Source organism: Sinocyclocheilus rhinocerous, unplaced genomic scaffold (assembly GCF_001515625.1).
Source record: "Sinocyclocheilus rhinocerous isolate Xijiao unplaced genomic scaffold, SAMN03320098_v1.1 scaffold781, whole genome shotgun sequence".
Lineage (NCBI taxonomy): Eukaryota > Metazoa > Chordata > Actinopteri > Cypriniformes > Cyprinidae > Sinocyclocheilus > Sinocyclocheilus rhinocerous.
This window is the reverse complement of record NW_015658395.1, coordinates 1925342-1953054: the sequence shown is the minus strand read 5'-3', so window position 1 is coordinate 1953054 and position 27713 is coordinate 1925342. Positions and strand designations below refer to the sequence as shown.

The window sequence follows — 27713 nt, the reverse complement described above, 5'->3', positions numbered from 1 at the left end:
TATAATTATTGAAGTGATTATTTGGACTAATTAATGAGAATATCATGTCCTAGAATTATTAAAATTATTAGGTCCTAGAATCATATAGAATTTAATTTCATTTGCAGACATACTGTACACTGAATTTTTTATTTTTTTTACCTTGGTACAATTTTCACTCAGAAATGTCACAGATAATTATAAAGGAATGGAAAGTAACACATGGAATGTGAAATTTTGAAGTAGAAGGACTGACATTTTATTTTCTTGTAAAACATACTAATAAACATAGTTTTATTTATGACTATGAAAAAATTTTTTTTAAAGTGTAATGGACAGCTGACAGATTTCACCCATACGTATACATACAAATCTCATAATATTTCAATTGAGGATTTTCAGTAAACACCAAACAACAGTCTCCTCAAAGAGTAGCTATACAGTTCAACAAAACCCTAGTCCTAGCATTGAGCAGGATTAAAGAGTCCAGGAAAACCACAACACCATACCTGTACCTGTACCTGTGTCTACACTTGATTCACATTACTGCTCGCAGCCCTGAAGTCCAAATCTGGCAAGAGCAGAGTACGCAGCAGTGCCACAGCATTTTAAGTGCTCTCTGAATTATGGATATCCCTCAGAGTGCATTTTCCTGTCCTCTTGTTTGATATCACTCCAGTCCATTTTGGCGCTATATAAATGTGACACCTATTAAAGCCAGCTAATGGCTTATTGCTGTACAGAGGGATCTCACTCTCTGACAGAATTAGCCGGGTTAATGAGTCAGAATGTAGTGCTTCTCATATACCAAAACACCCTAGATGCCCTCATCCGCTTGTGTTTCAGCTGTACTTCAGCAGGTTAGATATTTTCTCTTTTTTGACCTGATGCATAATACAAGGTCAGATTTTGAGAGTACAAATGAGGCTTTCAGGAAAGCTCGATATTACAGAGAGAAAAATTGCTGGCCTAATAGCACATGGAAGAAACAGCCTTGAGTTTGCATGCCATTGGACTTGAAAGCCCTGGCATCATGACAGCATTTCACAATAGCACTAAACGCTCATACCAGTGTGCTTTTGCCACACTGAGGTGCTCTGTCACCGTTGACTGTAATGGCTCACAATCCACTTATGCCTTATTTTAGTAAATGGGAGACGATATTGATGTGGATCATGCTTGTCTTCCCCCCCCAAATCTATCTTGTTTATAGAGGGGGACTTTTTTGTAGGAACAATCCCAAGGGAGAGTCTAGAGAAGTTGAAAGGAGCCTTGTTCTGCTTTCCTTTCAGCCTCACTTTTCATTATGTTGGATGATTTTTGTCATTGCACATTTAGGATGAGAAACCCTAACAAGTGAAAGGGGAAATGAGTCAAATAAAGTGAGGTGCTTTAGTTATCCTGGGTATATATATATATATACAGTCAGCTGCAAAATAGAATTTAATAAATAAGATTTAACGATAAGATTTAATAAAACACCCGATGGGCCTTCTGAAACCCCCATAGCTTACAAGAATTAAATTAAATTCATGAAAATTTAACACTGGAATTTTCTCTTTGTAGTCTCGGTTCTAAGGCATCCATATCCCTAAAGGAATTTTACAAACAATGCGTTCATCCTGTTTATCTATTTAGCATTTTGCATAACAACGCTAAATTTGTGGTAAATTAATTATCAAAATTAATTAAAAAAAGTGGTCACTGTAGATGAACTATACATTGTCTATACTTTACATTAAAAAGGATTTTTTCGAAGTTGTAAATTAAACAAATGTATTATTTGAGTACACTGAAAAAAATGTTTCATTCATCCAATTAAAAAAATTTACTTGATAAATAATAATAAATAACTTGCCCTAAGGGCAAGTTATTTATTTTTCATTGGCTCAAGTAAAAAAAATATAGATGTGAATCATTAACCTAAATTTTTTTAATTGAAGGAAACATTTTTTTCAGTGTACATTCTACAAAAATATACTATTTCAGTGTTTCTACTTTAAAATTTCACATTTAATTCAATGTGTTGCTTGCCATTTCTTTGTAATTATTTGTGAAATGTAACAATTTCTGTTAAAATTGTTTCAAAGTATGTCCTACACCATTTAAAAAAAAAATTTTTAGTAACAACTTTTTGTAGTATTTTTTTAAGACATTGATGAAATGAGTTTGTAAAATAGTACAATTTTACTCTTGTATTTTTTAAAATAGCTGCATAAGTATGTAAACATATTTACATGCAAACTTATATTTTGTAAAAATAAAAACTTTATAGTGCAACATGAGACCTGAAACTAGCAAACCTCAGCAGCTGCCAAAGGAAGGGGTTAACTATAAAGTTTTGTGGGCATTATACAAAAAGATTTTGAAGCAGAAACCCTCAATTAGAATAAAGTATGCCAGAGATTATGTAAAAATAATTGGTTAATCACATATCAATCCTTATTAAGCCATTTTATGGAGCTTTAAGGAAGTGGACACAGAGGATTTGAGTTTTGCAGTCACCAAAGGATTAAAAGTCATTTTTCAAAACAAACATTGTTAATATTTCTGAATACGAGTGCCATCTTGGATCCTTCATTCTAATGTCTGGTCTTGGTTACTAATTCAAGATCCATTTTGTAATTCCAGATCTTACTTCCAAAGTAACTTTTGAATCTTCAGTCTGCTGCTTCTAGGGAATACCCAGCCTATTGGCAAACATGATGAGTTTTAATGAAGAAAAGCTTTAATTCATCCTCACGGAGGAACATTAATTACCTTGGCTAATAACCAGAACTTATATGGAGCTGAATCCAAAGACTGGGATCCATTCTCAGCCTCCATGTCCTGGCTAAGTTCCATCCAGATACTGGCAGGCATTTAAAAAACAACCAACCTCCTGCACTCTGGGAAACAATGATTAGGCAGTTAAGCAAGCCTGATTTCTTCCTCTTTCCCCTGTGCCACTGACCACAGCCATCTGGCATGCTGAACAGAACTGTGTGCTCTATCTCGCCATCTTTCTATATTTTCACTTCTTTTTATTTGCCAACTAGACAGTATTCAATGATGGAGACGTGTTCATAATTCCTTTTTCTGGGTGTTTTGTCACATCAGAATAGGGCTATTTTGTTTCTTTTTAAGCTAAATAATGTGCAATTATTGGGTTCTGCAGATTGTGTGGATGACACTCAAAGTGGAAATACATCTGCATTTCTATATATTGACACTGGAAGGAAACAGATTTATGCGACAGCGATTACTTGTCTCACCCATAAACAAACCCAGTGGCGGACTGGCCATCTGGAGCACAGGTGAGCCGCTGTACAATGTGGGCCGGTGTTCTGACAAATAATGCTACCTATCAGATTATGCTACTAACACTGTATTCATCCTACTGTAAGGGTTGGTTTAGGGTTGGGGTAGGTGTACATGTTAATAAATCCTCACACCTTATTAATATCATGCTGGAAGCAAAATCTGATAGGTAGCACTTTTCGCTATCGAATTATGCTACCATCTGTTTTTAATGGGAGGTAGCAAAATCTGACAGGGTAGCACAAATCGTCAGAACACCGGCCCATTGCGTAAATATAAATAATGAATTAAATGTACGTAGCCTAGGCTATATATCCTTCCATCGGCCCAGACGAATGGGCCGCGCAGTCAAACATTCTAATTGCTCAGTGCAGCGGCTCAAAAGCGCTCGTCAGTGTCAAAATGTTTTAGCCAATCAAATCGAAGAAGGCGGGATTTACTGTTCACAGAAGCAGAGCTGCGCGGCATTTGAATGCGAGCTGAGGTAAGATCATAGACAGCTAAACGTGACAAGACAATTCAGCAGTATTTACCAACTGTTTACAAAAAAAAAGTTAAACGACAGACATTAATTTTCAGGGATGCAACTACTGGCCTTTTCGATTTTCTCAGATTTTAATGCCACTTACATTATTTGCCACAGTGTAGCTAAACATTAATGTAGCCGTTTTCAGCAGACATAAGATAAGACAGTTAATGTTTGTATATTGTTATATTTCTTCTGTTATTTCACGTGTCTAAGAAAATGTTTCAATAATTCTCGATGTAGAATATTGTAAATCTGAAGACTTTCGCTTTCAAGTGCCGTAATTAGGAAAGGTCTATTTTTATGTTAAAGAAATTTTAATGTAATATTTTAATGGTTTAATTTTTAAGCCTAAAGGAATTTTTTTTCTGTGATCAAAGCTGAATTTTCAGCATCATTACTCCAGTCTTCAGTGTCACATGATCCTTCAGAAATCATTCTAATACGTTGATTTGTTGCTTAATTATTTTCAATTATTATTTATGCTCAGTTATTAATTATGGTTCTTATTATTATCAATACTGAAAACTATTTTTGTTTCTTAATATTTTTTGTGGAAACTGACACTTTAACTTTTTCAGGATAATTTGTTGAATGATTTGTAATTTGTAATAAGTATATATTTACTGTCACTTAAATCAATTTTACGCAACCTTGTTGAATAAAATTATTATTATTATTATAAATCTTACTCCAGACTGAATGGTGATGTATCACATTTTCCACAAAAATATGAAGCGGCACAACTGTTTTCAACATTGATAATAATCAGAAATATTTCTCGAGCAAATCAGAATACTAGAATGATTTCTGAAGAAAGACTGGAGTAATGATGCTGAAAATTCTGCTTTGATCACAGAAATAATTAGTTTTTTTTACTATATATTTGCATAGAAAACAGCTATTCTAAATTGTAACTTTATATATTTCACCGTTTTTGCTGTATTTTTCATCATCATAAAATTCTTCATCATATAAAAACTCTTGTCAAGCAATTGAAAGTCACAATAAAAACAGTCCACATTCTGCACTACATTCCAAGACTTCTAGAGCAGAGCATTGTTATATAAACTGATATTAGGCATTTAACTTTAGTGATAGGCCTGTCCCTCTATGTAAAAGAGATTAAAAAATATTAAAGATAAAAAGAGTAAAAATATTATTTACAAATTGCCATACACACCAGGAAATACAAATTATAATGTAAAGAAGTATGACGGTCTTTCAATAATGTTAATGATAATAATAAAAAATAAAAAAAGCATTTTTATTTCTGTATTGTGTTATATTTGTATGTTAGTAAGTGGTGTTAAAAATAGCTCTAATGAGCTGGTGGGTTTATGGTGTGGTGGGCCGCTCTGTGCAAAATTCCAGGGCCACTTTGTTAGCCCCAGTCCGCCCCTGAACAAACCTGCATTAAACACACAGGAAATAGCTTCAGTCATCACTGAATTTCACCTTATAAAGAACGCAAATGGGTTTTGTTAAATGTCCCATCTGGGTTCGGTATATAAATAAATGACCTGAAAACAATGTCTTACCCCATTTTCTGAGAAATGCATGCTCCCCTAGGGACTTGTGGGCTGCGTGTATGTAATGCCCCCACAAGGATGGTTAAACCTTAAATCACCTACATTGATGTTTGGGTTAGTGTTAGTCCCCACGCAATAAACAGCTTAATAGACATGCTAAATAGAGTTTTAATGAAAATGTAAAAAGGCAGAAAGGTCATTAGCCCAGTATTAAAAACAACAGAAGTCAATTAAAAGTCCCAGATGAGAAAAACAAAATGTGTCTACAAATGATGCTAACAACAGTTAGAACAGAATGAAATGTATAACGGAATAAATGTGTTAACTGTGATAAACAGTAACACTTTACGGTCCCATTACCATTAGTTATTGCATTAACTAACAATAAGCAATACAATTTGTAACAATATTTATCCATCTTTGTTAACGTTAGTTACTAAAATAGAATTATTCATTGTTAGTTCATGATAGCACAGGTCCATAAATTAATATTAACTGACAAATTTAGATTTTATTATTGTATTTGAAATTAGCATAATATACCATTTCATTGTTAATGTGAACTGATGCAGTTAACTAATGTTACCAAATGGAACCTTAATGTAAAGTTAACAGTAAATTTAATATGTTAGTGTGTTAATTTTGACAGCCCTACATTAGAACTGTACTATTGACTGCGTGCTGCTTTTTAAAAACTAAATATGGCAACTTTTCTTCCACTTGAACAGATGCATCTCTGCTTTTTAAAGGCATTTTGTCTGTTGAACTGCATGCCCAAAAATTGGTTGCATAAGGAGTTGAAGCGATTCAGGCTGTTCTTTTTTGTTCTTAAAATGATGGCCCATTTTTTGTTGGAATCCTCCAGGTTGGAAAGAAAAACAGAGTAATTTTTGAGCCAAATATCTTCTCTGAACGTGATATGTGTTGTGACAGAACATAGTAAGAGGCCTGAGGCGGTACATACACTCCACATCCCAATAAATCAGCACTCAAACTACATGCACACCAGGGCAGTCTGTGGAGACTTGGCTGCTGTTAATCTGAGGTAATGTCAACACAGCTGAGTGGATCCAGAGGTTCAGTAGCTATTCCTGGTATCTGTCTGTCTGTCTATCAGAGAAATACCCCCACTGTGATCTGAAGAGAGGTGTTGAGAGCAAACATTCTGAAACCTACACTCTTAAAAATAAAGGTGCTTCAAAAGGTTCTTCAAGCGATGCCATAGAAGAACCATTTTTGGTTCCACAAAGAACCATTCAGTCAAAGGTTCTTTAAAGAACCATCTCTTTCTTACCTTTTTGTAATCTGAAGAACCTTCTTCCGCCACAAAGAACCAAACAGAAAGGTTCTTCAGATGTTAAAGGTTCTTTATGGAACCATTTAGACAAAAAGGTTCTTCTATGGCATCGTGAAGCACCTTTATTTTTAAGAGTGTAGTTAGGAGAGCAAGCGTGTTTTAAATTGCATGAGAAAAAGAGGTGGAAGGGAATGCTAATTACGATCTTAGGTACTGAACTGAAAACACACAACATGTTACGGTGACAACAAAATGATTAACCATCTTTAATGTGTTTTTCTCTTCCTCACCCCTCTGCTTTATTGCGATAGCATTTTCTGTTGATAAAGTGCTGACAGAGTAGAGAATACAGATGGTAAACTGTTAGCATGGGTTAGCGTATTATTGTTGGTATGTTGGCAGAGACTGTTTGACCTACAATTTTTGTATAAAAATGTTACATGACACTCAAGGCTAACAAAAGCAATTTTGACATGTCAGTGCTGTAGGTTAACAGCCAGAGTCTAGCTTTGATATATCATACTCAGGGTCCAAACTTAACAGTCGCCAAGAGCCAAATGGGTGGATAAAATGACTCTGGCAATTATATAAAACTGAATTACTCAGCAATGGCTGGTAATGTTATAAGGAACTACAACATAATATGGTTGAAGTCAAGCTGTGAAAATGATAGTTAATGTATTGTGTGTTTCAAGTGATTCAAATCAAAGATATAGAAAGTGTCTACTAAATCAAGGAGATAGGAACTGTCTACTAAAGTGGAATATTTACCATTAGAAGTTGATCAATATTGCCTAGTAGTTTTTTTTCAGTCTAGAATTGCATGATGTCTTATATTCCCAGCACTTCCCAAATGAAGAACAAAATTTAGAATTTTGATTTATTTCAATTTTTTCCCAAAGATATTCCTATTTTCAAAAAAAGAGAGAAAAAAAACATTTTCTGAATTCAATATTTTTTTTATGTCAACTTCAAATTCAGAGTCTGTTGCATTTTTAAATACAATTTTTGTAATACTTTTTTGTGTTCACAGATAAAGTCAGTATCTGAGAGCATGGGTTGGCAAGAGACCCTATGGCTTTTGACATCATTTATCTTGGTGAGTGGACCGTAACTTCATTCATTGTTTATTCATGTTTGTTACATATTTGTTTTATGCATTTGTGGTGAAATTAGTCCAAAATACATACTTGTACTTAGAATTTGACATTTAACCCATTTGAACTTGCAGTCGCTAAAACTTTTACTGGCCACTAAAGTTTTTAGTTTTTTTTTTCTCTGCAAACTGTCATTAGATGATTTCTCTCCTGATTACCCCACCCCCAGCCTAAAACTATCCAGTAGAAAAAATACATTACTCACTAATTGCTCCAGTTTGGTAATTACAAGTGGAGGTGACCTGAAAACCCACAGAACTCCTGAGGCATGAAATGGTGGCTCCACAGTGTTCCATCAATGCTGGGATCAGAGCAGCTGGCTCTGTGTCAGAATGATGAAATGGGAGCATATGAAGCCCTCTGCATGTAGTACATTAACACTATGTTAACACTGCAACTGTAGTCACAAACAAGCCAACAGCATACTTTGCTAATTGTATGTGGACATTAATATGTCTAAGTCCTCTCTGTTTATTTTTGACCTTGAAGCTACTTTCCCATGACTGCATATAAATCTAACTTAGTGGAATAGTAATGAGCTTGCAGAATAGCACATCACATTTAAAAGTATAATGGGAAATGGCATTTAATTAAAGCTAGACTTAACAACAAAAACTGAGAGCAAGGGTGTGGATTGGTTTTAATGGGTGTAAATACGAGTCTAAAACGTTTACTAAATTAAAGTACCATACTTTTTTTCTTAAAAAAGGTAAAGTTTCTGAAACATGATGTTATCCTTTCTTGACATTCAGTTTCTATTGAAGGACAAATGGTTTTCCTGACTGACTTGGGTGGTGGCCTGGTGGTCGTATGTATGACGTCATTTACTTCAAAGTTTGGAGTGACATCATATGTACGGCTGCTAAACTGCTACATGGGACATCAGAAACCTCACAGATGAATTTGGTGTTGTAAATGCAATATTGTGTGCAGGTAAGACAGACACACAGCACTAAAGAAGCTGCCACAGAATTTTCTCTATTTGTTTAATTAATGGTATTAATGAGAAGGTGGGTTTGAGAGGATCTGCCAAAGTTAAGATCTTTGCACAAAGACATCAAAGTTTCAGTCATAAATGAATGTAGAATTCATTACTGTGAGGTGTATAAAAGGGGAAAAAAGTAAAGTACTTTTGAATTGGCTCTTTGACTTCCCATTGAACTATAAGATGACTCATACCAGCAACACAATGGTTAGAGATGCGCTTTGAATTCTGATATCAAGCCTGTCTTTGTGGGTGAAGCTTTATCCCTGTAAGTCTTTGCTAGAAAAGCTACAATGGCTGTGAAGAATGTCTTATCTTCATTATACTGATATGGTATGGTATGGCAGAGGAATGTATCTGGCCATTTTTCAAGTTTTCAAAACCATACCTTTTAAAATGTCAAGTGCCCATGTGGTGTCCTCAGAATAGAGCAGGTGTGCATATGAGTTCGCAAGGGGAAAAAGTACTGTGGAGTGTTTATGGTGTTTCTGCTGAGGTTTTGTGCCATTCAGAAATGGCTTTTAAATCCCAGTCTAATTCCTGAGTTTGAATTGAATTTGAATTGCAGTAGCAACAGGGTCTAAAATTTTCATTTGAATTTAGGGAAGTGAAATTATTGAAATTCAAAGAATTTCATATAATTCTGATAAGTGTAGATTTGTATTATACATTTTATTGTAAAATACCCATAAACATGTTAGCATACACACAGCATATGGATTATTCTCAGAAACAGAAAATAGGAAATGTGTTGTCAGTGAAATGTCAGTTATAGCAGTTTGGGTAACACTTTATTTTAAGGACCAATCCTCACTATTAACTAGTTGCTTACTAGCATGCATTTTACTAGGATATTGGCTGTTTAATAGTACTTATTAAGCACATATTAATGTCTTATTCTGCATGACCATATTTTAGATTCCTTAATCCTACCCCATAGTTTATTGAGGCAAAAGTCGTAGTTAATAGTTTATGTATGTTAAGTATGACCGCAGTTTGTATTTAATTTTTATACATTTCCTTCAAATTAAATCAAATTAATTAAATGACCTTCTTAAATGAATTTATATACCAGGGTACCATTAGTCATTTCCCATTTTAATAATTTAATTTAATTTAATTACATTTATTTTTTTTAGCAAAATTGTTTTCTACAGAACATATAAGGGAATAACTGAGCAAAAAATATGTATTTACAGTATATGTATTCAAAAAAAGTAGTTATGTAATTATTTACGTAACTTCCTTTTCCTGTCATAGCCATTCATGTCAATTCATTTCAAATGAAAGCTCATGAATTTAAAGGGAGCCGGTTCTTAAATACTGGATTTTGCCCAACCCTGCTGCTGTGCTCAAGTTCATCTCTCTTTGCAGAATGCAACAAAGGCTGGAACAACAGAGACGAAAGCAGAGCCCACCGCTGACTTATCCCTTACTCCTGTCATGATGGCAATGGAGGGAGAGAGGCTGATCATGACTGAGTCTCAGTACAAATGTCTGGAGCTTCTGAGCCGAGATGGATCCCATAATAAAACAGGTAACTGTATTTTCAATTCATTTTCATCTGAATGACAGACAATGGTGCTTTTACTAATTTCATAACCTCGTTAAGTGCCAAGGCTGTTAGTGGAACACTAAATGGCTGAAAGCTATCACAAGGTGATCAGAGAAACAATAAAGGCTTATCTTCAAAGCGGATGTGTGTTAAGCTTTCTGGATGTTAAAGTACTTTCTCCTATCTCAGTTTAATGTGCAGAGACAACTTTAAGACATTCATTAGTTGATTCACCAGTGTAAACACTGTGGTGCTGTGGCACTTTCAGGATTAGTCTGTTTGAGTGGCCCACAATGCACCACTGACTCAACCAATGTTGTGAGATAGGGTGGGACCAATTTTTTTTTCTTTGGTGCCGCTGGGTGCAGAAATAACACCTTTGAAGGACTCATATATATATAATATACCGTATTGGCCCAAATATAAGACGACCCTGATTATAAGATGACCCCCCTTTTTCCAGATATTTACACTAACTCCACCCACCAACGTGTGATTGGGCTAGTCAACATTACAAAAGACGCCTGCTAAACAAAGGCTCCAGTGGCGTAGGTACAGTGCATAGCAGTGACTTTTATGATGCAATTGACCCGAGTTCGAATCCACCTTTTGCTGAACTCTTTCTTCTCCCTTTTCACATCACATATCGTTGATCCAGGAACATGTTGTACTTGGTCAAATCACGCTCACCACATATCAGATCGGAAAGGCATTTATTTTCAATAAAATTAAGGAAATAACCGTAAAGTGGAAAATAAAGTGTAGATCGGTTAGGTTTAGGGGTAGGTGTATGGGTGGCTTTAATGCACCAACGCAGCATCCATTTAATAATTTTAATAAAAAAGGTAATTTAAACCCAATATGTTATTATTGCATACTGCTTTATAATGTACTACAATACTGAGGTGCAAATATCTGCCACTTGCACTAAGTAGTATAAATACCATCTGATATTATTGCATAGAAAATACTGCTATTTTTACATAGTGTAAATAGAATATATCGCTATTTGCTCTTAGTGCAAATAGCATAGCACTAAAAAAATATGCTATTTTTATTTAGTGTAAATAGCTGCTGCCTTGTTTTAATGACCATTTACCACCCTCTTTCTGTTCATTAGAAATTAAAATATGGATGTGCTGTGGCCTATCCTGGACTTATTCACAGTTGTGAGTTTGTGGTTGAGTCCAATACGTTTAAACTACCCCATCTTTCAACAACAGCCCCTTTACAAAGCATTACGGATCACAAAACAATGTGTGTTGAAATGTGACAGGATCAGACTAAAATAATCAAGGACACTCTCAAAAATATACTAGTTTTTAACATTGGGATCCTTCAGAATGACATGCAGAGTGGCAGGTGCTACACACAGCCAGAAACAGCACAAGGTTTGGCCATTTTAACAGCTTTGTTTCAATAAATGTTTTGTTTTGTTTTGTTTTACTGGGAAGGCCATTTAGAGTTCAGAATGTTACAGTACATTTTCACTGTACAATGAACTCTTGTATCTCAAAAGATCAAGGATCATTTAATTCCTCATAAAATGACCCCTTTAAGATATCTATTCAACTTTTATAGGTTCGTTCTGCAGCAGATTCTGGGATGGCTTGCTCTGTTGGGATGAAACCCCTGCTGGAACCTTTGCTTCACAGAACTGCCCAGACTACCCCAGTTTTGACCCCTTGGGTAAGATTCTGTACGATCACATCTGGATTGTCAATCCAGACCAAAGCGCTCCAGACCCTGCAAAACATTGAGATTCTACAGCAGGCATGACATCTGTTACATGTCTGCCTCTTATGAAACACAAGATGTTGCTCCAAAGAAGGAATTCCAAAGCACGAGCAGCAAAAGCTACTGTGACGATACGTGAAGTCTTATAATGAAACAAAGGTGATAAAATCATTGTCTCAGACTGTCTGGAAACATTCATATGAGCTTTTATTTAGAAGCGCAAAAATTTATTAGCTGACATGCAGTGTTGTTCTAAGGGGAAGGAAGGATCTTAGCTACAGGACAACGTTTCATATCAAACATTTATGATTTGATTTCTGATTCTAAATGAAATAAAGCAGCGACCATAGCAAGGATATAACAGGAGTTTGCTGAGGTGCTGAAATATTGATATTCTCCGCTGTTCGCTGATAGAGATCTCTCTGCCTGAGACTCAGCTCAGTGTGTTTGTTCTAACACACAGATTGATTGATTCCAGAGGCCGAAGACTGGAGTTAATCACTGGAACACTTAAGCTCAAGTCATTACACTAAACTTTCTTTTTCCCTGCAGAAAAAGTAACCAAATACTGTGATGAATCTGGCAACTGGGTACACAGTTCATCCATCAATAAGACCTGGTCCCACTGTCTCACATTCTCAGAGAAAATAAAGGTAAAATATAGCACACTATAATGAGCTGTAGATTTATTTGGTCATACCACTAAAACTGGTTTGCCCTAAGCAGAAATAAATACAACACAGTACAACTGCTTATAACTTTTAATGAATAGGTAGTGCTGTCGCCAAATTGATATATTTAGAGCGCATTGTGCCAATGATTTTGAGCATTATGTAAATATGCAGAGCCACGGATCTGCCTATTAGTCCGTTCCATTTTGGATGTGTTAAATGAAATATTTAAATTTAAAAATATTAAGCTGCACAACTTGTTGATAATAGTAAGAAATGTTTCTTGAGAACCACATTAGAATGATGTGACACTGAAGACTAGAATAACGGGTGCTAAAAATTTAGCTTTTCCATCAAATTACATTTTTTGTAATAGAAAATTGATTTGAACAAATAAATGCAATCTTGGTGAGCATAAGAGACTTCTTTCAAAAAAATCTCCTGACCCCAAACTTTTGAAAGTTAATGTGTGTTTTCAACAGAGATGTAAATGTCTTTCCAAGCAGAAGTCAAGCCACTGGGCACAACTGTTAATGGTAAGATTAGAGAGGATTTAACAGGACCCAAAATTGGCTGGAATTATCAGACCCTCCTCAGCAGGAGGGCCAAATTTCACAACTTCTTTAAATATGGTTTTATGGACTGCAGAGACTCTCAGCGAGAAGAAAAAGAAATGACAGCTACAATTGACACTTCAAATCTTGGCTCCTAATTATCCAGTAAAAACCTATATTCAGACATTTCTTTTATGTGTATACTCAAAACGAATGCCTTCTTCTTCAGACGTTACCAGTTCATGGGTTTTTAGAGACGGAGACGGAGCTTGATCCTACCGCTGAGAGTCAGGTCAGCCCCATAGTGACTCAGAAAGCGGAGGAGAGGAAGAAGATCATCGATGGTCAATATAAATGCTTTGAGAAAATGAACAGAGACCAGCCATATAACAAATCAGGTGTGAAAACAGAGAGCCTCAGAAGAGGTTTTAGATTGAATCATCAGAAACTCATAGCGCAAAGTGCATAGAGCCATTGCACTGTGGAATTGGCCCTGATTGTTTGTGTGCTTGTCTTTTAGGTCCATACTGCAACCGCACATGGGATGGCTGGCTATGCTGGGACGACACGCCAGCAGGAACATACACATCTCAAAACTGTCCCAATTACTTCCCTGACTTTGACTCTACTGGTACAATTAATTAATTTGTTATTTAGGCTTTAAAACCAGTTTAGAACCACTGTACTAGTCTACACCAGTGCAATTCTTAAAGAATTTTCAAACGGTTTTTGAAGGATACGTTAAAACCTGACTTGCATATAAAACACAGGTTTGTTTTTGAAAACTGTACTAAAGCAATTTGAAAGCGCTAAGCCTTTCTGTTACCAGAGTTACTTTAAAAGCTAAAGTATAAAGGCTTTTGAAATAGACTTATTCTCACATATTTATCCTTGTTTATTTAGAAAAGGTCACCAAGTATTGTGATGAGACAGGAAACTGGTTTAGGCACCCTGAGACAAACAGGACATGGTCCAACTACACCCTCTGCATTGCTCACACCAAGGACAAGCTCAAGGTAGGTCATCTTAAAATTATGCACCTATCTTAAATTAACATTGTCTTATGAATATCTCTGAATTAAATGGTCAGATGTTATGAAAGTAAACTCCTACACATGTTAGAGTGCATAAAGACTTTATTTCCTGTGATTTAGCATGCGTTTAAACATGTAGGGCTGAATTACAACTAGGCAGGACAAATAATTAGCAGATCAACATTTCTGGGCAAACATACCACAAAAGTATAAATATGATACATACATGATTTAAAAGCTGTTCCTGAAGGGCATGTTGGATTGGAGTGTTTCTTTTAGACTCAGTGGCAGTGAAGCGGAAGGTCTACACAAGGCAGTTTCAGTTGAACTAAACAGCTTTTCTGGAGGACAGTGGCTCTGAAAATTATTCATAACATAATGGTTTCAGTGCCGTCCAACTGCTGCTTTACAAACTATGAGGGATTGAGAGAGGGAGAGCAGGGAAAATGTCAGCTCAGACAAGCTCAAATAAAGTCTGTGCACTTCACTCTATTTGCATGGAGTTTATGAAAAAGGTACAACAAATTGAGATATGCACTTTCAAATGGAGATATGCTACTTTTAAGCCTTCTTACTACTTTCAGATTTCATCCTTGTTGCTTGAAACTTGCTGTTCAGTATAACACATCAAGATAAGCTTATATAATCTTTTTTCTTTTATCATGTTATGATTAATACCTTGAAAAATACACTTAAAAGGTTGATACTTTTTCCAATCTTGTGAGAACTGATTATACCCAGAATATTAATGTGATAATACACTTTAAACACCCTGTATGAATAATTTAATTGAGGTTACAAACACAATTGAATTTCATGATAGAATTCTTTAACTGGTGTATGTTCCGTATATAAACTCTTTATGCTATTTTGGAACCTTTTTAATATTAGGACTATTCTTAATATAAAAATACTGAATAATGAATTGCAAGAATATAAAAGGTGAATTTCAAAATTGCTATTATTATTTTTACATTAGGGTCTCATTATGAGTCTATTGAACCCAAAAAATTAAGTGAATCCCAAGAGAACATGGTTAAAAGTCTAACTATAACATTATTTTTCTCATTTCAGATGGCATATATTTTGTATTACATGGCGATTGTGGGTCATGCTCTTTCTATAGTGTCCCTTCTCATCTCGCTGGCCATTTTCTTTTATTTCAGGTGAGTTTACATCTTCCCTTATCTGTCTCCACCCATATGACTTGAAGAAGCCTTGAAATATCTGCTGCATAGTTGCAGTACTTCAGAGCGACCGATCAATAAACCTCTTGATGATGGGTTGCTCAGTTCTTTACTTGTTTTGGCAGGGCTTTGTGTTGTCTACTCTCAAACAGTTTGTCATTTGTCAGAGCTGTTGACGATGACGGTGTAGAGGTAGATTGCTGCGGTGGCGTCTGAGATTTATTTAATTGAAGGAGTCGACGTTTAAGCTTTTCAAAGAGAGATTTACCAAGAGGCTCTCAGTTACCCCATTTATCACAGCGGCCAATTCAAACCAAATAGAAAAGATGGATCGGCATTCCCGTCAGCATGGCCACACAGAAATGCAGTCTGAACCCTGAGTTAAATGCGTTAACCTCTGAATTATCCACAATCGAGGTTCAGGCAATTCCTTCTACAAAGTCAGGAAAACTTTCCTTTTTTTTCTGGGCATATTGACTGGATTACCATATACAGCGTCTCTTATTTGATTGAATTGCAAATCAAATGTAATTCATTTTAGGATATGCACTGAAACCAAAAAGGAATAATTTCAATGTCATATTGTTTTGGTGAAGAAAAAATACAGATGAAAAACAGTTTACTTACAAGTTATCCATGATTTCCCTAGCTGTGAATCCTTAAATTACGTACCACATTTTATGGATTAATAAGTAATACTCATTTTATCAATCTAAAAAGCATTCATTTTCTGACTTTTTAGATTCTTGGTGGCCTAAAGTATTCAGAAGACGTTACAGATTTAGTAAACAAAGGCATAAATTAGGAAAAGCATACAAACAATATCCAAGTGTTTTGATGTCTCAGTCGGCATTGCTGGTTTAACTATCTGCATGTGGAAGTTAAACCAGACCACCCAAACACTGTCTAGAAAAGGTGGTCCCTAAATACTTAATGCATAAACAAGAAAAGCTTTTCATCAAAAGAACTTGGACAACCTGAAAAAATGAAAATAAAAAATGTATGGGGCAAAAAGCATGGAAATTCTACTAGGGAACCTGTTTTAATTGGCTGAAAGTTTATCTTTCAGTAGGAGAATGAACTCAACTACAGTTTCTTTACAAACAAGTTTTAATGGTTTGGTTGGACTGGATTGTGAAAGAAAAGCAGCTAATAATTTTCCAGCATAAATGGGAACACCTTCACTACTGTTTGAAAACATCTCATAAAGTTGGTTGAGAGAATGTCCAGAGTTATAATCTAAGATAAAATATCAAGATAGTGTGACTTTTTGGCCTTTTTCCTTAATACATTCATTTGTTTTCAATGTCTTTACTATTTAAAGGTACAGTAATGTCGATGAAAATGCTCTTTCCCGTTCATTTTTTTAAAATTGAATTAAAAATATGGAGAGACTTAAATATGTTGCTCACATAAGTATACTTTTATTTTTGCCAGTCACGAATTGAAGTTATTAAGATTATTGATTTGCTGCTTGAAATAAAAACATCACAGAACATTTCATTGTAGGAATTTATAATCCACTTCATGGAGCGTGCATTTTTTTATGGACGTTTAAATGATTTAGAGATGCTTCTGTCATTAACATTAACAAATGAACTTTTAATAGGAGCCAACTGTTTGAACTGTGTACAGACTGAAAGCAAAAGGTCCTTTGGCTCTGGCATTGCAAAAAACGATAGTTTCTCATCATTGTGTTTTATTGAGTGTAAACCCTTGGTGTCCATTTGTCTGGCAGAGCTGCACTAAGCCCTGAGCCAAATGACGAGCATTATTTGTTAGGTTTTTTGTGTCATTTCATGCTGACTTGGTTTCCATATGTCTGTATCCCCTAGTGTAAACTTAATTTCATGGGTAATTAAATGTAGGAGCCAAAGAGTCTTATGCATTAGACATCATGGCACATAAACTTTGGGTTTTATGTCACATAGTATGACAGTTGAATCCAGCGAGTAAACTTACAATCTCATAGTTTATTTTTTTGCAGTACACTAAGCAATCATTGAAAGGTTGAGAGATTAATATTTAGTGTTAAAAGCATATTTTAATTAAGACCTCATTTCAACATTAGTGCTCATTAAATACGTTGTGTTGCTTTTGTTTTTTAAGAAAAACACAACCACAGAACAATTAAATTTTTAAAGTTTAATTTAATTATATTTTGATGTTAGCAGTTTAATTTGCTGTGCAGTATTGATTACAGCATACATACAATGTTTCATGTCCCTGAAAATGTAAATTAAAGATAATATATAATGTCTGGAAAAACAAAAAGAGCCATCACTATTTAACCAACATCTGTTTTTTCCTAAGGGGTCTGATCAAATTTTTTTAAGGATTAATGGGAAATGAGTTTGCAATTGTACATTTTTTTATTGTCATTTACAATGCATCATGCACATGCAAAACAAATTGTGTTTAACTGCTTTTCTGGAAGTGTAACATAGCAACGCTTGTTTTTACGTGCGACGGTGATATTTACAGTCTGATCTTCTGAGATGTCAAAGTCTTAATGTTGTCTTATTGGGTCCAGATGTGGTGCTAGGAGAGGTACGTGTCAGCATACAGCTGCACTAAGCTTTAATTTATGCCCCCTGAATAATGCCAGACATTTTTGGTTGGGAATATGGGAAATAGCTTTGGAAAATGAGCTCAGCTTTCACTCCCATCCCTCTAGTGCTCCAGGAGCAGCTTTGCACTCAAATTGAGGGAAATCATGTGAGTAGCACGACTTTCTTAATTGGGTGATTGTGATGCCATTTGTGCAAGGATATTTTATCATTATCTTTTGACAGCAAAATATAGATCAACTTGTTGTCTAACAGAAGCTGTGTTTGTTGACAGAGATAGCTGATGCAGGTGTGAACTCCCAAATTTGCCTTATTTTACAACTCCTGACCAACAACAAAACAGCATTTACTTAGAAATCACATTTCTCTTTTCCCAACATTGCCTTTTACATAATTTAGAATTTACATCGCTTTATATTTTTTGTTGCGGTTGTATAATTTATATTCTCTCCCCCCTCTCTTTCTCGCTATATATAGAATTTACGTTTTAAGTCCAGTTTGATCACTATGTTCCTATATAAATGTTCCTGTGGCTCAGTGGTAGAGCATTACCTTAGCAGCACAAAGTTTGTGGGTTCAATTCCCAGGGAACACACATACTGATAAAAAATGTATAGCCTGAATGCACTGTAAGTCGCTTTGGATAAAAGCATCTGCTAAATGCATTAATTTAATTTAATTTAATCACTATTATAATCTAAGATAAAATATCAAGATAGTGTGACTTTTTGGCCTTTTTCCTTAATACATTCATTTGTTTTCAATGTCTTTACTATTTAAAGGTACAGTAATGTCGATGAAAATGCTCTTTCCCGTTCATTTTTTTAAAATTGAATTAAAAATATGGAGAGACTTAAATATGTTGCTCACATAAGTATACTTTTATTTTTGCCAGTCACGAATTGAAGTTATTAAGATTATTGATTTGCTGCTTGAAATAAAAACATCACAGAACATTTCATTGTAGGAATTTATAATCCACTTCATGGAGCGTGCATTTTTTTATGGACGTTTAAATGATTTAGAGATGCTTCTGTCATTAACATTAACAAATGAACTTTTAATAGGAGCCAACTGTTTGAACTGTGTACAGACTGAAAGCAAAAGGTCCTTTGGCTCTGGCATTGCAAAAAACGATAGTTTCTCATCATTGTGTTTTATTGAGTGTAAATCCTTGGTGTCCATTTGTCTGGCAGAGCTGCACTAAGCCCTGAGCCAAATGACGAGCATTATTTGTTAGGTTTTTTGTGTCATTTCATGCTGACTTGGTTTCCATATGTCTGTATCCCCTAGTGTAAACTTAATTTCATGGGTAATTAAATGTAGGAGCCAAAGAGTCTTATGCATTAGACATCATGGCACATAAACTTTGGGTTTTATGTCACATAGTATGACAGTTGAATCCAGCGAGTAAACTTACAATCTCATAGTTTATTTTTTTGCAGTACACTAAGCAATCATTGAAAGGTTGAGAGATTAATATTTAGTGTTAAAAGCATATTTTAATTAAGACCTCATTTCAACATTAGTGCTCATTAAATACGTTGTGTTGCTTTTGTTTTTTAAGAAAAACACAACCACAGAACAATTAAATTTTTAAAGTTTAATTTAATTATATTTTGATGTTAGCAGTTTAATTTGCTGTGCAGTATTGATTACAGCATACATACAATGTTTCATGTCCCTGAAAATGTAAATTAAAGATAATATATAATGTCTGGAAAAACAAAAAGAGCCATCACTATTTAACCAACATCTGTTTTTTCCTAAGGGGTCTGATCAAATTTTTTTAAGGATTAATGGGAAATGAGTTTGCAATTGTACATTTTTTTATTGTCATTTACAATGCATCATGCACATGCAAAACAAATTGTGTTTAACTGCTTTTCTGGAAGTGTAACATAGCAACGCTTGTTTTTACGTGCGACGGTGATATTTACAGTCTGATCTTCTGAGATGTCAAAGTCTTAATGTTGTCTTATTGGGTCCAGATGTGGTGCTAGGAGAGGTACGTGTCAGCATACAGCTGCACTAAGCTTTAATTTATGCCCCCTGAATAATGCCAGACATTTTTGGTTGGGAATATGGGAAATAGCTTTGGAAAATGAGCTCAGCTTTCACTCCCATCCCTCTAGTGCTCCAGGAGCAGCTTTGCACTCAAATTGAGGGAAATCATGTGAGTAGCACGACTTTCTTAATTGGGTGATTGTGATGCCATTTGTGCAAGGATATTTTATCATTATCTTTTGACAGCAAAATATAGATCAACTTGTTGTCTAACAGAAGCTGTGTTTGTTGACAGAGATAGCTGATGCAGGTGTGAACTCCCAAATTTGCCTTATTTTACAACTCCTGACCAACAACAAAACAGCATTTACTTAGAAATCACATTTCTCTTTTCCCAACATTGCCTTTTACATAATTTAGAATTTACATCGCTTTATATTTTTTGTTGCGGTTGTATAATTTATATTCTCTCCCCCCTCTCTTTCTCGCTATATATAGAATTTACGTTTTAAGTCCAGTTTGATCACTATGTTCCTATATAAATGTTCCTGTGGCTCAGTGGTAGAGCATTACCTTAGCAGCACAAAGTTTGTGGGTTCAATTCCCAGGGAACACACATACTGATAAAAAATGTATAGCCTGAATGCACTGTAAGTCGCTTTGGATAAAAGCATCTGCTAAATGCATTAATTTAATTTAATTTAATCACTATACCTTGATCTTATAGAGCTTCATAAATTCAGCTTTGATATAATACATTGCAAACACACTGAGTTTTTATTTTCAACCACTAAGCAATACATTGTAAAAACAGGCAAGCATCTGACAATCACATTATTTGAAATGAAGCCAGGATACTCAGGCCTCAGGTGACGCTTAATTTTAGTTCTGTTTACTTCATTAAATGGGTCATATCATGATGAATCAAATTCTCCTTGATCTTTCGATATAAAAGAGTTCATTGTACTATGAAAACATTTTGTACCATTCAGAACTCAAAAAATGGTACAAAAAACCCATTTACTGAAACTGGGCTAAAACCAGTCTCATTTGAAACCATTGGATTCCTGATATTAACATACAGCATGACCACCCACATTTGCACATCAGTGATGCCTGCCAATTCCCGATGAGGTCATATGGAGGAAATTGGATAGATTATTCCTAAACACCAGAAACAAAAAGTGTAGAAAGTCAAGTCAAACCTTGTGCTGTTTCTGGCTGTGTGTAGCATCTGCCGCTCTGCATATCTGACAGAATTATACCAGTGTCAGAAACAGGCAGCAGAAGTTTATTTTATTGATCTTCCTGATCGTGTCAGACTAATTGTAACAGTTTGCTCTGCATGTTTGCCTAGTTTTATGAATCCGTCATAATCTAATGCAGGCTTTGCAGACAGGCATTTAAGGATGGAACAGACAAAATCTATATTAAATCTGGAAAATGCTGAAAAGTTGAGTGCTTGAGGCTTGTGAAAAATCGAATCCATCAGAAGCCGAGTGATTTATGATTGATTATGTATCTAAAATATCCAAAAGATGGTTTGTTTCCGTCCTGAAATGACCTGCCAAACTGAATTATTCTTCAAAAACTGCTTCTGTCATGAATGATCAGTGATGAATATTTCTTTGTCTTTCACCCAGGAGTCTGAGCTGTCAGAGAATCACTCTACACAAGAACCTGTTCTGCTCGTATGTGCTCAACTCAGCCTTCACCCTCGTCAACCTCATAACTGTGGTCAACAACCCCAAAGTGGTGCAGAGGAATCCGGTGCGTGCCCTCACATCCACAATACTCACATCATCATTATTACTGCCAGTAATGCTTGCTGTTTATGAAAAGTGAGGGAAAAGAGGCTGATCCACATATTAGAGAACAAGTGTGAACAACCTGAGTAATTGTACTCCATCAGATCAAATCAAATATGTTTTCCTTGTTACAATTTCATTTAGACCTTCAAAGTACAAAGTGCATATTTCACCGTATAAAGGCTGTGTAAAAGTGCAGGGTCAGTAATATTTATTTATTTATTTATTGTTTGTTTTAAAATAAGAATTTAATGATTTGATATTTAGCAAGGATGCATTAACTGGATCAAAAGTTACAGTTAAGACATTTATAATGTTGCAAAGTTTTCTATTTGACATAAATGCTGTTCTTTTGAAATTTCATCAAAGAATCCTGAAAATATATATAGTAATTTCCACAAAAATATTAAGCAACACACCAGTTTTCAACATGAATGTTTCTCAAAATGTTCAGGAAGTGTGCCTTAAGCAGCAAATCAGCATATTAGGATGATTTCTGAAGGATCATGTGACACTGATGATAGCTGATTAACAAGGGTGTAGAAGCACCTAATCCTGATTGTAAGCCTAAAACTGACATTTCCTGAAAAGGTATCTCTCAATTCTGATTGGTTGATTGGAATGATGTTCCTGGATAAACAAGGATGTTGATCCAGGAACATGTTGTACTTGGTCAAATCACGCTCACCACATATCAGATCGGAAAGGCATTTATTTTCAATAAAATTAAGGAAATAACCGTAAAGTGGAAAATAAAGTGTAGATCGGTTAGGTTTAGGGGTAGGTGTATGGGTGGCTTTAATGCACCAACGCAGCATCCATTTAATAATTTTAATAAAAAAGGTAATTTAAACCCAATATGTTATTATTGCATACTGCTTTATAATGTACTACAATACTGAGGTGCAAATATCTGCCACTTGCACTAAGTAGTATAAATACCATCTGATATTATTGCATAGAAAATACTGCTATTTTTACATAGTGTAAATAGAATATATCGCTATTTGCTCTTAGTGCAAATAGCATAGCACTAAAAAAATATGCTATTTTTATTTAGTGTAAATAGCTGCTGCCTTGTTTTAATGACCATTTACCACCCTCTTTCTGTTCATTAGAAATTAAAATATGGATGTGCTGTGGCCTATCCTGGACTTATTCACAGTTGTGAGTTTGTGGTTGAGTCCAATACGTTTAAACTACCCCATCTTTCAACAACAGCCCCTTTACAAAGCATTACGGATCACAAAACAATGTGTGTTGAAATGTGACAGGATCAGACTAAAATAATCAAGGACACTCTCAAAAATATACTAGTTTTTAACATTGGGATCCTTCAGAATGACATGCAGAGTGGCAGGTGCTACACACAGCCAGAAACAGCACAAGGTTTGGCCATTTTAACAGCTTTGTTTCAATAAATGTTTTGTTTTGTTTTGTTTTACTGGGAAGGCCATTTAGAGTTCAGAATGTTACAGTACATTTTCACTGTACAATGAACTCTTGTATCTCAAAAGATCAAGGATCATTTAATTCCTCATAAAATGACCCCTTTAAGATATCTATTCAACTTTTATAGGTTCGTTCTGCAGCAGATTCTGGGATGGCTTGCTCTGTTGGGATGAAACCCCTGCTGGAACCTTTGCTTCACAGAACTGCCCAGACTACCCCAGTTTTGACCCCTTGGGTAAGATTCTGTACGATCACATCTGGATTGTCAATCCAGACCAAAGCGCTCCAGACCCTGCAAAACATTGAGATTCTACAGCAGGCATGACATCTGTTACATGTCTGCCTCTTATGAAACACAAGATGTTGCTCCAAAGAAGGAATTCCAAAGCACGAGCAGCAAAAGCTACTGTGACGATACGTGAAGTCTTATAATGAAACAAAGGTGATAAAATCATTGTCTCAGACTGTCTGGAAACATTCATATGAGCTTTTATTTAGAAGCGCAAAAATTTATTAGCTGACATGCAGTGTTGTTCTAAGGGGAAGGAAGGATCTTAGCTACAGGACAACGTTTCATATCAAACATTTATGATTTGATTTCTGATTCTAAATGAAATAAAGCAGCGACCATAGCAAGGATATAACAGGAGTTTGCTGAGGTGCTGAAATATTGATATTCTCCGCTGTTCGCTGATAGAGATCTCTCTGCCTGAGACTCAGCTCAGTGTGTTTGTTCTAACACACAGATTGATTGATTCCAGAGGCCGAAGACTGGAGTTAATCACTGGAACACTTAAGCTCAAGTCATTACACTAAACTTTCTTTTTCCCTGCAGAAAAAGTAACCAAATACTGTGATGAATCTGGCAACTGGGTACACAGTTCATCCATCAATAAGACCTGGTCCCACTGTCTCACATTCTCAGAGAAAATAAAGGTAAAATATAGCACACTATAATGAGCTGTAGATTTATTTGGTCATACCACTAAAACTGGTTTGCCCTAAGCAGAAATAAATACAACACAGTACAACTGCTTATAACTTTTAATGAATAGGTAGTGCTGTCGCCAAATTGATATATTTAGAGCGCATTGTGCCAATGATTTTGAGCATTATGTAAATATGCAGAGCCACGGATCTGCCTATTAGTCCGTTCCATTTTGGATGTGTTAAATGAAATATTTAAATTTAAAAATATTAAGCTGCACAACTTGTTGATAATAGTAAGAAATGTTTCTTGAGAACCACATTAGAATGATGTGACACTGAAGACTAGAATAACGGGTGCTAAAAATTTAGCTTTTCCATCAAATTACATTTTTTGTAATAGAAAATTGATTTGAACAAATAAATGCAATCTTGGTGAGCATAAGAGACTTCTTTCAAAAAAATCTCCTGACCCCAAACTTTTGAAAGTTAATGTGTGTTTTCAACAGAGATGTAAATGTCTTTCCAAGCAGAAGTCAAACTGTTAATGGTAAGATTAGAGAGGATTTAACAGGACCCAAAATTGGCTGGAATTATCAGACCCTCCTCAGCAGGAGGGCCAAATTTCACAACTTCTTTAAATATGGTTTTATGGACTGCAGAGACTCTCAGCGAGAAGAAAAAGAAATGACAGCTACAATTGACACTTCAAATCTTGGCTCCTAATTATCCAGTAAAAACCTATATTCAGACATTTCTTTTATGTGTATACTCAAAACGAATGCCTTCTTCTTCAGACGTTACCAGTTCATGGGTTTTTAGAGACGGAGACGGAGCTTGATCCTACCGCTGAGAGTCAGGTCAGCCCCGTAGTGACTCAGAAAGTGGAGGAGCGGAAGAAGATCATCGATGGTCAATATAAATGCTTTGAGAAAATGAATAGAGACCAGCCATATAACAAATCAGGTGTGAAAACAGAGAGCCTCAGAAGAGGTTTTAGATTGAATCATCAGAAACTCATAGCGCAAAGTGCATAGAGCCATTGCACTGTGGAATTGGCCCTGATTGTTTGTGTGCTTGTCTTTTAGGTCCATACTGCAACCGCACATGGGATGGCTGGCTATGCTGGGACGACACGCCAGCAGGAACATACACATCTCAAAACTGTCCCAATTACTTCCCTGACTTTGACTCTACTGGTACAATTAATTCATTTGTTATTTAGGCTTTAAAACCAGTTTAGAACCACTGTACTAGTCTACACCAGTGCAATTCTTAAAGAATTTTCAAACGGTTTTTGAAGGATACGTTAAAACCTGACTTGCATATAAAACACAGGTTTGTTTTTGAAAACTGTACTAAAGCAATTTGAAAGCGCTAAGCCTTTCTGTTACCAGAGTTACTTTAAAAGCTAAAGTATAAAGGCTTTTGAAATAGACTTATTCTCACATATTTATCCTTGTTTATTTAGAAAAGGTCACCAAGTATTGTGATGAGACAGGAAACTGGTTCAGGCACCCTGAGACAAACAGGACATGGTCCAACTACACCCTCTGCATTGCTCACACCAAGGACAAGCTCAAGGTAGGTCATCTTTAAATTCTGCACCTGTCTTAAATGAACATTTTATTGTGTTATGAATATCTCTGAATTAAATGGTCAGATGTTATGAAAATAAACTCCTACACATGTTAGAGTGCAAGATTTTCAATATAAAGACTTTCTTTTCTGTGATTTAGTCCATGTGTTTAAACATGTAGGGCTGAATTACAGTTTAGCAGATTATCTGCTATTGCAGAGAGTTTACTAGCTGTTGGTTTCTAAAATGCGTATATAAATATTTCACAAGAAAAAAAGGACAAATGATTAGCAGATCAACATTTCTGGACAAACATACTACAAAAGCATAAATATGATATATACAGCGCAGACTGGTCGACATACTGTTCCTGAAGGGCATGTTGGATTTGAGTGTTTCTTTCAGACTCAGTGGAAGTGAAGAGGAAGGTCTACACAAGGCAGTTTATGTTTAACTAAACAGCTTTTCTGGAGGACAGTGGCTCTGAAAATTATTCATAACATAATGGTTTCAGTGCTGTACAACTGCGGCTTTACAAACTGTGAGAGATAGAGAGAGGGAGAGCAGGGAAAATGTCAGCTCAGACAAGCTCAAATAAAGTACTTCACTCTATCAGACCAGATGAAATTGACTGGGGTTCATAAAAAAGGCACAATAAATTGAGATTTGCACTTTCAAATTGAGATTTGCTACTTTTAAGCCTTCTTACTACTTTGACGTTTCATCCTTGTTGCTTGAAACTTGCTGTTCAATATAACACTTTTGAAAAATATGATTATATAATCTTTTATCATGTTATGTTTAATACCTTGAAAAATATACTATAAAATATACAGGTTGATACTTTTCTAATCTTGTGAGAACTGATTATAAACAGAATATTAATGTGATAATAATACACTTTAAACACCCTGTATGAATAATTTAATTGCAGTTTCAGAGACAAATACATTTTTATCTGATATAATTCTTTAACTGGTGTACATTCTGTATATAAACTGTTTTGATCTTTTATAAGCTATTATAAGCTTTTATAAGCTATTTTAGAGCCTTTTTTTATTTTAGGACTATGCTTAATATAAAAGTACTGAATAATGAATTGCAAGAATAAATTTGAATATAAAAGGTGAACTTCAAAATTGCTATTATTATTTTTACATTTGGTTCTCATTATGAGTCTCTTGAACCCAAAAAAATTAAAACCGTGAAGTGAATCTCAAGAGAACATGGTAAAAAGTCTTGGAGATTAACCTTAACATTATTTTTCTCATTTCAGATGGCGTATATTTTGTATTACATGGCGATTGTGGGCCATGCTCTTTCTATAGTGTCCCTTCTCATTTCGCTGGCCATTTTCTTTTATTTCAGGTGAGTTTACAGGTACATTTTCCCTTGACTGCCTCCACCCATATGACTTGAAGAAACCTTGAAATATCTGCTGCATAGTTGCAGTTACTTCAGACCGATCAATAAGCCTCTTGATGATAGGTTGCTCAAGTTGTTTACTTGTTTTTGGCAGGGCTGTGTGTTGTCTATTCTCAAACAGTTTGTCATTTGTTAGAGCTGTTGACGATGATGGTGTAGCGGAAGATTGCTGCAGTGGCGTCTGAGATTTATTTAATTGACGGAGTTGTCGTTTAAGCTTTTCAAAGAGAGATTTACCAAGAGGCTCTCGGTTACCCCATTTATCACAGTGGCCAATTCAAACCAAATAGAAAAGATGGATCGGCATTCCCGTCAGCATGGCAACGGAAATGCGGTCTGAACCCTGAAGTTAAATGCTTTAACCCCTGAATTATATACAACTATATATCAGGTGATTTCTTCCACAAAGTCAGGAAAACTTTTCTCTGTGC

General features: G+C 35.3%; 1 protein-coding gene across 1 annotated transcript in view; it reads left to right on the top strand.

The window, feature by feature from the left end:
• Positions 1-27713, top strand: part of LOC107722125 (calcitonin gene-related peptide type 1 receptor-like) — a 51298-nt gene that overhangs the window by 10558 nt on the left and 13027 nt on the right. The window contains exons 2-15 of the mRNA XM_016530348.1: positions 7668-7733; positions 10151-10313; positions 11913-12020; positions 12621-12721; positions 13523-13691; positions 13814-13924; positions 14197-14309; positions 15402-15493; positions 21735-21861; positions 23479-23586; positions 25076-25244; positions 25367-25477; positions 25750-25862; positions 27134-27225. Of these exons, the coding sequence (XP_016385834.1) occupies positions 7689-7733; positions 10151-10313; positions 11913-12020; positions 12621-12721; positions 13523-13691; positions 13814-13924; positions 14197-14309; positions 15402-15493; positions 21735-21861; positions 23479-23586; positions 25076-25244; positions 25367-25477; positions 25750-25862; positions 27134-27225 (1622 nt within the window). The 5' untranslated portion in view covers positions 7668-7688. The remainder of the gene's footprint in view (positions 1-7667; positions 7734-10150; positions 10314-11912; positions 12021-12620; positions 12722-13522; positions 13692-13813; positions 13925-14196; positions 14310-15401; positions 15494-21734; positions 21862-23478; positions 23587-25075; positions 25245-25366; positions 25478-25749; positions 25863-27133; positions 27226-27713) is intronic.